This window comes from Cryptomeria japonica, chromosome 9 (genome assembly GCF_030272615.1).
Source record: "Cryptomeria japonica chromosome 9, Sugi_1.0, whole genome shotgun sequence".
Lineage (NCBI taxonomy): Eukaryota > Viridiplantae > Streptophyta > Pinopsida > Cupressales > Cupressaceae > Cryptomeria > Cryptomeria japonica.
In genome coordinates this window covers 622,932,602-622,944,579 of record NC_081413.1, presented here as the reverse complement: position 1 = coordinate 622,944,579, position 11,978 = coordinate 622,932,602, and the positions used below count along the sequence as shown (strand labels likewise).

The window sequence follows — 11,978 nt, the reverse complement described above, 5'->3', positions numbered from 1 at the left end:
CTAGGATTATATAGGATTATATGATGTGATACTATGGATGTACTCTATTTACAACGAGACATAAGTTGTACTTAATATTTTAATTTGACTTTTAATAATAATTAAATTTCCCGTGAATAAAATTTTAGGCTTTCTTTAATACTTTCCTTTCTCGTGAATCAAAGACTCTTGAATTTTAAATTTTTGTTTCCTTAAATATATACACGCGTCACAAGAATAAGGATAATAAAAAATAATAATAATTTAATGTTTACAAAACATGGAAAACTTTTCATAGAACAAGTTAAATGAATTCCAAAATGATCATGGGAAACAAGAGCTGCAAGCAGCGAAGTTCCTGCCGAGTAAAGTTCCTGCCGAGTAATGGCAGGAAGTGTAGTTGTTTGGTGTGGTGCAGCAGTAAGAAGATCAAAAAGATTTTTATTTTATAAATGCAATTATCAGAATCAATGGGAAAGATGGCAGATATCTACTCAATACATATACACAACATTTACTCAATACAAAGTATATATATATGTGTGCTAAATGTGTTTGATAAGACCTACATTGTTAACTGATTTACATGGAATTTAAAATGAAAGTACTTAACTATTAACTATGCTAGCTATACATTTTGAAGACAAAACTAGTACAGTGTTCATAAATTTGCAGTAAAACAGAAATGGGACTTGAGATAACTAAAGAAAATGTTGAAAAGGTGATTTTTTTAATTTTCTTGATAAAAAAGTTTTCCCCTTGTAAGAGTTGAACATTGGTATATAACTGATTTCCTTCTTTTCTTTTAAAGAAAATGTACACGATCCATGCATTTCTCTTCTTACTCCTTCAAAGGAGCTTTCCAGAACAAGGGTTGTTAGGTACTGAAATCATTGTTTCTTTGTGGATTCAATGAATAATATGAATTTCTTGTGAATGACAAAGTTCAAACAACAAATTTCATTTTGTTTTCATTGTTGAGACTGTGTTCAATGCACACTTAGCTTTTATGCAGTTTAACATTATATTGCTTTTTATGTATTTGAAGTTGATTTATTGAGCAGTTAAAATTATCCTGAAGTTGCATGAGTCAAGGTGGTTATAACCATACTATTGCATACTGAACTCACCATTTTCATGAAATCATTGTTTTCAATTGATCATGCCCTTATAAAAATGAGATTTCTGATTGCAGATCTTTGTCCATTCGATCTGCCATTGGTTGGTGCAGGAAAAGATTAATCACAGTTTAAAATTTCCCCCTCTGCATAATAGTTTTCTTTGTGCCTTCCTATATAAACTTCTTTGAGAGTCTCTTTATGTTGCGCACTTCAAACCATGCAAACTTCACCGTACTGCTCTTGCATGTAGAATCCCTGCAGTAGAAGATGCAACTTTATTTCTGCCAAGTGTGCAATGCTGGGAAAGTATTACAGACAGCTTGAACTGCTGGTGCAGATAATGATGTACACTGGCTAATGTTTAAATGCCCTAGACCATGTTCTTCTTGGTCATTCAAAACAGATTCCATTTAATCACGACTTGTAGCTGCAGTGCGATCATTACTGCTGCAACTGTCTGCGCTGCCACCAAGCCCACATCTTGGAGAGCCCTGGGCTACAATTGCCTGATATACTGGCTCAGTGTTGAATTTATTATTGCCACTCTTGTGTTTGGGATTTGGTTTCACTGATCTATATATACCATTATTTACTAGTGAGTACATGGCAGTATCTGTGATGTTTTGGCAGTAATAGAGTCCCAATGATCTTAAGTCATGGCAATTTCCAGCCAATGCAATAACACTTTGATCTGCACCATGTAAAAATAAATAAATAAATGAGCACAAATTTCATGTTCTGTTATTAAATTGAACGAAAGTTTTTGCAGTACATATGCTAACTTTCATTTTTATACCTCTTATTAACACAGAACCACACAGGTCCAGAGCTCTTAACTCACGGCAACATTGTGCCAATCCTGTAACACCAACATCAGTAACCATCTCACACCAACCCAGATTCAAAGATTGCAAGTGGCAGCAATTATGAGCCAGTGCCTGGGAATCACAACGTATATGCAAATGTTAGATACCAAACACAAGTTGGAGCTTTTGGATTACAATTGATCCTAATTGACCTACTAAATTAGTAATGAAGAATAAACTTGCTTCCCATACCATCTTGAAAGTCAAAAAATTCCATTACAGAACCCTTTGATTTCCAAGAAACAAATAAAATCTGCCACACTTGCTAATAGACCTACCAGTAAAGCTCTGTCAGATGCAGCTCTAACGCAGCCACACAAATTTAGATGCCTCAATTTGTTGCACTGCTCTAATAGAAAGATAAGTGCATGATCGCTGACTCCAGAACATCCACTTATGTTAAGCTTTTCTAGTAGACTACAACCACATGCCAATGCCTCTACAGATTTATCTGTCAGTTGTGTGTTGTTTGAAAGATCTATAGCACGTAAATCATGGCAATGCTTCACAACTATTTCTACTGCCTGTTCATTGAGTTGGTGTTGATTCTGGCGTAAATTAAGAGATTGCAAACAGTTGAACCTAGGAACAGCTGACAGGACCAAGTTGCTCATGTTCCGCTTACATCTACATTGCAAAAAGATATAGTCACTGCACTTGACATAAAAACACTCATGATGAACCCCCACTTAAACATCTTTTGAGTAGGAATAGACTGAAAAAATTATATATGGTGCACAGAAGACCTACTATGAGGACATTTCAATCGAAAAACCTTTGGTGAAAAAGGAAAAGCTCTTTCGGAAAAATCAACTAGAATCTCCCTCTTTTAAGTTAAGCCAACATTTAATCTGTAGATGATAGACGTTAGCTTCAGGTGATTATAATTTGTAACGTCCACTATAATTACAATTTGAAGAGCAAAATTTAATGTAAAGGCTTATAACCTAAACTGGAGGCAAACAAACAGCTTGAAAGACAACAAAATGATATTCTGGTTATATCATTCACACACCATTAATAATAAATATATATTCCAAGAATGACATTTCAACATATTAATAAATATATATTCCAAGAATGACATTTCAACATATAAGCGAAGGACACACACCACTAGCTGAATTTACAAATGCACCTTTGCACAATTATTTTAACCTGATGAAGATCAAGACACCAATCTTGAGATCCTAATTTATGGAAAAATGTAAGGAGTCCAACAGGATTTACAAAAATGACTACTTTACTACAAGGAATGACCTTTAAAGAGATTAAGGTCCATACTAACATGGCAAACCATAAAACTGCCTGCTAATGATGCCTCAGAGGACTAAAATGCCTTAGAATGATGTTCAATCATACCAAAAAAATTGATGCTGAAATGTTAAGATTCACTACCACTGCTCACATATCAGTATATAGCAAGCACAAAACTACAAAAAGCAAAAAAAAAGGCCACCTTGGGTAAGAAACAAAGTAAATTTGCAAAACTGTAGGTAGCTTAACCCAAGTAGCTGGCATCATTTATTAAAAAATGTCCAAGGCAGTCACATGGGCATGAAACATAATCACCACCTCGTTTCTAGAACTGCTATAGAGGATATCTGATATTTTTCATGATGTGGATTAAAAAGGGATATAACTCGTGGAACACATGGAAGGGGTATGGAATAGAATCTAAAAATTTAGTATAGACAAAATGGAGTATTGTTCATGACTTTAGAATAGAGAAACAAAATTTAAGTACATTGTCATAATCAGAAGAAGCATATCTTTCTCAATCAGACAGCTTGTTTGAAGAGGATAATTTCAAAACCTTTAGGAGGCATTACTTCTCTTGTTTCTTGTTAATCATTTAGACCACCATATCTATTCTTGTACTCAAGCTAAATTGTTCAATCATACTTAGAGATCCTTCTAATTTATCAATCATACTTAGAGATCCTTCTAATTTATTTTATCGACTATTATGATTGTTTTTTTCCTTGGTGAGGGGACCTTCCATGGCCCCAGTACTGTAAATTTCCTCAACAGTGAAAAAGATAGAATCAATTTGAATTGGCTTGGTTACTATAAAAAAGTAAACATCAAATTCTCACCATGAAAGTGAAATATCTTGAACACCAACACAAATTGCATCTCTCTAGCCAGTGCATACACCCGAGGCAACAATGATAGAGTAGTCATCCGCAACACAAGAATGTGCACAAGGAGCTCCATGGGTGAATCATGCCATTTGGAATGCGTAGCATCATCTTCAGTTTCAATCTGCACATTGTATAAAACACTATAATTCTACACAGCAGGATTCTTTTCTTGCTTGATCATTGTGAAGGGCATTGGCTCCAATGCTTGGGGCTATTGGGCGATCATAGGTTTGATGTTTTCTTTCCCTAACATACTTAATGCTCAGCCAATTCCCCACCTTAATTCTCTTACAGTATAAACAATATGCTAAGTTATTAAAATCTGCTCACACAAACACCAAAAGAATAAGTAACACAAAGAAAAATTAACTTCCAAAACAAAAGCAGCTTACAATAAGGTACAGAAGGCTAAAACACAAAAAAGTAACCTTATCAAATAGACAACAAAGCTACAAAGTTCTTAGTCATATTTATAAATTATAAGGATAAATAACCTTGCTCACATCAATAGGCGACTACTTTTCAAATCAATCAAGTTTAACCATTTGATGTCTCTATATATACAGTGATATGACTAGAGGCAGCACACATCAATCACTTCATTCATGATTTTGTTTACAACAAGGCTAACAATCTTGGTATCTTCAATTTCAAATTACATTCTAACAAATCAAGAATTGTAACCAATATAACAATATTTATAATGTTTAAGCCCATACGTAAATTTTTTTTAAGTGATTCCCAAGAGTGCTTAAGAGTTCAGTCTCTAAGTTCAAATAAAGCACTTATAGCACATTATTGATCATGTCTTTGTTACAGGGCCATGGGTCAGTCCTTTTTTAGGCCTCATACAATATCGATGTATAGCATCCAAGTCAGCACTAGCAATAGAGAACAAAAATAGAGAGAGAGAGATTTTATGCATCTAATGCAAGAGAACTATGCCTATCAGCAAATTTCCAAAAAAGCAGGATAATCTACTTTAAGAAAATAGTAAATACTACTTAACAAAATGTCAAACTGTGATAAAGGGAGTCATGAAAAGATTAAAGAAACTTTACAAAAACAACAGATCAAATCAAATTAGTGTAGAACCTCTGTTTCATTAGGCTCCTGGATTAATTTGCAGAACTAGCATAATATCAACAGAAAGGTAATATGCCAAAAATTGTCACAAGAAACATAACAAGGATTGGAAAGACTCTTGAAAACATGCTTGACAATTATATTGTCCTCCTCACCATTCCTGCAAGTAGGTGTCTATGGTTAAAAATAGCAGCTTCTACAAATATAACGTGAAAACACAATATATATGAATAATGATCCTGATTCATGAGTTGATGGGTGGGATGAGTTTTAGTGGTAAATCATCAAGCTTTTATATGCCATACCACAATGAAAATGAGAGATAGAAGTCCTAGGTAGCTTTACAGATGAGATACCCTTGGTAAAGACACCTAAGTCAAAAGTTGACCTACAAAACGAATTTACTAGTGCAAAAAAATATTAATTCATAGATTTGCCAAGAGAACACATGGGCAGCAGCATTTGTAGATGAATCATTGACCCAGGAAGTGTGGTGACATCGCCTTTGCACGGCAACTAAAATAAATTAAGTGCAATCAATATTTTACAGTTCTAAATCACTACAAAATAGTCTAGACCTACACCTGTACAAAACTGGGATCAGCCCAAAATGATGTATTATCAAGATCTAGAATCACCAGAGTCAAATTTAAATACCATGTTATGGTCAGCATATCACAAATTTGTTCACTTAGACAGTAAAATTGCTACATTTTTCCAGGGCTTCTCATTACAACATAACATAATTCAATGAAACGCTCAATCTTTATGCCATTAGAAACATAGAAACATAAAAGATGTGACATAATAAGTTCTAATATGATTAGTGCTCTTGAACAGATAATTTTTAAACATACCGCTGCTCTCATTTGATTCAAACATCCATTGCAAGACACCTTCAAGTAGCCATTATTGTTATATATTACTGCAAAGAGAAAATTGTGCTCATAATTAAATATATCTACAACTCAAACTTCAATAATAGCTAGACATGTTTTCTTAACTTATCAGTCAGTATTTAGAAAAAAATATCAATGATTCAAATGTCCTCCCTTTGTCAAACTGATTTTAAAACAAAAATGGATAAATATTCCACATGAATAAAGCAATGATAATTTTACCTTCAATACATAAGACAGCTTCTCTAGAGTAGTATACCATGGACCTCCTTGGAATACTTACTACATGTGAAGTGGTAAAGACAAAATATTGACTATTTTACTAAGTGATTCTTGTCCAAAAATTATACATGTGCATTAGATTTGGAAGACTAATGGAATTGTATAGATTGACCTAGTAATAAACCATGTAAGAATCTAGACTGTATGAGATAGAAGGTAATTAGATTTAATCCTTGTCTGCTCTACTCTATCCCCAACATTTATGTCCATCTAGAATGAATTGAGATGATTGAAGTTGGATCCTCAAACTCTTACAGTATTTTTAAAAATATAGATTAACAACTTTAAGTTTCCATTTATGCACTTATATGACAATTTTTGTAATGAAACAACAAGATCCAATACATAGATTCTTCTCTAAAATTGATCACATTGTGTCTTAGGTTATAGCTCTACAGCCTCTATAAAAATCACTGACTTGAAGTATTAATTTTTTTTTAAAAGACGCATACCTTAATTTTATCCCACCCCTTCATATGCTAAAAATAGTCACAAAATGCAGTCTTGGTAGAAAACTTGGCAGGCCAAACAATCTAAACTTAGACTCAAAGTTAAAAACACGAATGACTAAAAACATGAGAACACCAAGAGTATCAAAAAATATAAAGTAATGTAGCGTAGCCTAAATAATATGAGTAATCTACATTTTATTAATCTGCATGGCCTTCAAAAATTGGTTTATTTAGCTGCAGGACAACCTGAAGCAAGGTATTTGTCCACTTCCATTGGCTGTAAATAGTGGGAATGAGAGTTTGGGTACCAACAGTGGTGCAGTGGTGCTATGAAAAGTGCTCAAAAAGAATGTTCCCTATCTTCTCTACAAAATAGGACAAGTTTGAACCAGTCATATATTCATCATTATGACCTCTATTTTGAGAAGCACCTGTTGCAATCTTTGCCCACTCTATATTGAAACAGGCTCCACATACACCGAACTAGAAGTCCAATGCAAGGGCATTATGTCAAACAATTTAGGAGCTTATTTTATTTTCGCACTCTGCCTGCATTTTACACAGTCCATCTGCCATGTCTATGCTTCCATATTTTGTATGTGTGTCAAACAATTTACGCATCTTACCTCTATTTCTAGATTTCACATGCAATACCCATGAGTATTTTAAATCTTCTTTCTCATATTTCGATGGACATTCATATTACATGCAATCTTCTATATAAATTTCTCAGTGAGATTTTGTCAAACAATAGGCAAACATTTCCTATAGTTTAATATTTCATTAAGGCATTTTGTCAAATGGTTCAAGTGTGTTACCTATGCTTTTGCATTCTACATACATTCTACCAGGGTGGTTGCAATTTGAGGTATCTGACTAAATTCCTCTATCCTTTATGCTTCAATGAATATCAAGGCTCTGTTCTGAAGCCTCACATTTGGGTATGGCCAGGCAGGCAAAGGGTAAGGATTATGACTTTACACCCACCATGCTTATGTGTTTTCATACATGTCTAAAATAGTTTTCCTGCTTTGGCTGTGTACTTCTACCTGTACAAAGGAGTTTTTCAGAGCATTTTTTATAAACAACGGACAGGAAGAAAACAAAGACAAACTTCTAGCTCGGAAAAGACAAAGAAAGACAGATTAGAAATCACAAATTCAAAAATTAGACTAACATTATCCAAATGAATGATACAACACATGCACACAATAGGTTTCATACAGAATGCAAAAACAAATGGTGACAATCCCACAACACGAGTGCAATAAAAAATTAGGAGAAAAAGCTACACTTACAGCAGAAATCTACAAGACAATTGTAGACACAGATCCAAACAATCATTTTCGCATTCTTCAGAAACTTTGTGCTTATTTAATTAACAATTCCACACAAATTGATGCCCTATAGTATATGGCAAGTGTCGGGCATGCACAAAAATCCATTCTTTTATTACCAATTGTTGTTGTGCCTTGCATTCGACCACATATCCTAAGTCCAATCTCTGCAAGTGTTTTTTCCATAGACATCTATTTCAAACCACTGTCAACAACCCTATTTTGACGGCCTACCATTGTCTCTAGAGACATGCGTTCTCTCTCATTAAGAACCGCACAACCCTTGCAAACTGCCATCAACTCCAACAAGGCAGCGCCAACAAAGCTTAGAACGTAAACAATACACATGTTTACCAGACAGACATAAGGAAAAACAAGGAAATATTTACAAAGAAGCATGTTTGATTGGTTGCCAACACTTGCGTTTAATCACGCGTTAACCAAAACAACCTTTTCTATAGTTTCCTGTAGGTAGGAACTAACTAGTGGTACCTCAAGGCCTGCCAAGGCTAATAACTTCCCGAATACTCTCAATTATTAGTGCCAAACAAGCTATGATTAAGAGATGTAAACTCTCCATAATTAATATGGAGGAAGGGTGTGAATTTTCTATTGTAGGCATTGTTAACTATCTAATACTTTAAGAACTTCAAGGCGTATTTCTTGAAGAGCGAAAAGGATTTCTCCCTAAGCATCTTTTTTACTTCTCTACTAAATTGGTTCTATTATATGAGCCCATTTCAAGCATCCCATATTGAATGAATAAAGTTGAGTCCTTCAAAATTAATGTATAGTTTCAGGAAACAATGGATAAAGGTTTGATCTTGCATTGTAAGTCCCCATATGGAGCTCCTATTTACTTATGAGGAAGATTATGAGACATCATATCTATGTATAGATTATAGATTCTCAATAAAGTAACCATTAGAATTAGATATCCTCTTCCCTAAACTGATGACCTCTTCAATAAAATGAAGGCATTTACTATTTTCTCTAAGATCAACCTAAGACATGGATAGCACTAGCTATGAATTAGTGAGGAAGATAATATAAAGACACCTCTAGAACTAGGTATGGTCACTATGAGTTATTAGTAGTTCCTTTTAGTCTAATCAAAATAAAATTATGACTTTATGAGTCTTATGAATCATTATTTTTATGAATTTTGAATATATTTGAGATGGTATTTCTCCTTGACAACCTTAGTATAAGAATCTGAAGGAGCATGTAAAACACTAGAGAAATGCACTATAAAGGTTTTGAGAGCATAATCCTTATGGAAAATACAATAAATCCTCTTTATTTTAACCAAAAACATATCATTTGAGAGACATCTTATCTTTGGAAAATATATTTTTGGACCTATCAAAACTCAAGCCATTGCGATATGGCCCATACTAAAAAATATATTTCAAATGTAACGAGCTTTATAGAGCTAGTAGGGTACTATAAAATCTTTGTGAAGGATTTCTCCAAGGTTTCCAAGATCATAAGTTATTTTCAATGAAAAGGAAAAACATTTGAATGGTAAAATAAGTGTGAAATGGCCTTTTAGCAGTTAAAGTCTAGCAAGAAATCAAATTATTTAACTACTTGACCCTATAAGGGATTTTATACTTTAACCGATGATTTACTAGAGGGCATAGGAGAAATTGTATTAAAGGATGACCAAGTAATATCATAAGACATAAAAACTAGAGAATTATGAAGTAATTATTTCACCCATGAATTAGAGAGCCACAATTGTGCATGTATTAAAAATTTGAAAGAGTTACTTAGTAAAAAGACCTTTCAAATTGAATACAAATCATAATAGGACTATAGTATTTTTTCATGGAGCCTAACATAAATTCTGGTCAAGAATATGGATAGAGATTTCCTATGAATCCATGATTTTGACATTTATTATGTAAAGGGAAAGCAAAATGTAGTTGCAGATGAACCGAGTCACAAGGTTACTTTGACATCCATCACACAAGTAATTATTTACCTATTATACATAGCATTAAAAAATATAAGGTATGGATCCCTTTTGCCCAAAAGTAAAATTAGATATACATATATAAATTAACCATCTAGAATAATCCATAAGAGAGGATTTCATCCTTAAATACCAAGGTAAAATTTTTCTATCCAATGAAGGGTGATTAAGAAAAAATAAGGCTCAATAGATAAGACATAATATGTATTATATTTAGGACAACCAAGGGTGAATAGAATTTAAGTATATATAGGATCTATCTAATTTTGGTAAGAAATAAAAAAGGAGGTACCAAACTTTATGACCATTTTCTTATGATATCAATGAGTTAAAATCAAGAATTGTCATCTTGCATTAGGTATTTCAATATAAATAGTTAGAAATCTAGAAGGAATTATGATGGGTTTACCTAAAACTTGGCTCAAGAATGATATTATGATAGCTGTATTTGGTTGGATAATCAAGGTGGCACACTTTATAATAAGTAATATCAAGGATGATTCTCAAGCCATAGAGAGAAAGATTCTTAATTAAGTTGATAGATTGCATGAGGTTCTAGCAGTAATCATTGCAAATAACGAAAAAGTATTCACCTCTCAATTTTTGACTACTCTAATGATGTATGTTTGGGTACCAAGTTTAACTTTAAATTAAATTAGCCTCAATGATCTTGATAGAAGCCAAAATTTTAGCCAACCTAGCTGACCTTCCTTCACACAAGGAAGTGGTTCTATTCTCTTTAGCAATGTTGTTGTCATATATTTATGTATGTATGTATGTATGTGCATACATACATACATACTTTCATGCATATATACAAATATACATATACATATATATATGTACATAAATATACATACATATACAGAGAGGTTTTCAATGGCAAATCTTCGCCAATTGGCGAATTCCGTGCGAATAGTGAGGGGCACAATCATGGTCAAATCACCCAAAATTTTGAAGAACAATGCAAATATTTGTAATCTGGTTTTGCCATTGACCACACACCATTGACGTGCATGCCCGTAATATTTGCCTGGAATCACTCAAATGTGGGTATTAGTTCACCTCCGCTATTCGCCAACAATAGTAAAACGACCACGTACCCAGGACCTAATTCGCGAATGGTAAATTAAATGTTCATTGCACACGTCGACCAAATTTTGCCAATATCAATTAAAATATTATAAGCATTCGAGGATCCATTTTGCCCCGCTTAAATTAAATGTTAATTACACACCCACGCAATTCACCAAAAATGCAACTAATTAAATGTTTATTGGAAATTGTGATGCTTGGGCCCCGCGCAATTCACCAAAAATGCAATCATGGATTGCTATAAATACACTATTTCTTACACTCTTTCTTACAATTTGTTCATGTTTGATTAGTAAATTGGGAGCTCTCGAAGTCTCGAGTCTCGATTCGTATTCCATAAATTGAGTTGGAAAGTCAAAGTTCATTGTAGGGCGGAGGGCCAGAGTTACAATCCTGCAACACAGGCCTAGGCATTCATTCCTGATTCCTGATTTAGAGAATTGAGAAGGCATAAAGGTGAGTAATCATTTCTTCATACTTGATAGTATTAGTTTTAACTTTTAATTTGTAGTGAGAGGTCAAGACTCAAGATGTCATAGTTAGACATGGGTGAGACTCCTCAGGGTGGTGAAGGGATTGAGACGTCACACAAGGGTGAGAGTGAGACTCCTCAGGGTGGTAAAGAGATTGGGATGTTAGACAAGGGTAAGACTCCTCAGGGCGGTGAAACTGAAGGGATTGAGAGGCCATCAAAATGCCAAAAACCTAAACTTAAAGATACTACCATAAAGTC

The 11,978-nt window shown here is 33.8% G+C and overlaps 1 protein-coding gene across 1 annotated transcript; it reads right to left on the bottom strand.

Moving 5' to 3' along the window:
* Positions 1–1,393: 1,393 nt before the first annotated feature.
* On the bottom strand, positions 1,394–8,517 carry LOC131063664 (F-box protein SKP2A-like). Its single transcript, XM_059211844.1, has 5 exons — positions 8,404–8,517; positions 4,095–4,234; positions 2,245–2,617; positions 1,897–2,038; positions 1,394–1,791 (listed from the first exon to the last, which is right to left on the bottom strand). The coding sequence occupies exons 1-5, from the start codon at positions 8,515–8,517 to the stop codon at positions 1,511–1,513; spliced, it is 1,050 nt and encodes a 349-aa protein (XP_059067827.1). The 3' UTR covers positions 1,394–1,510.
* Between the last annotated feature and the right edge of the window lie 3,461 nt (positions 8,518–11,978).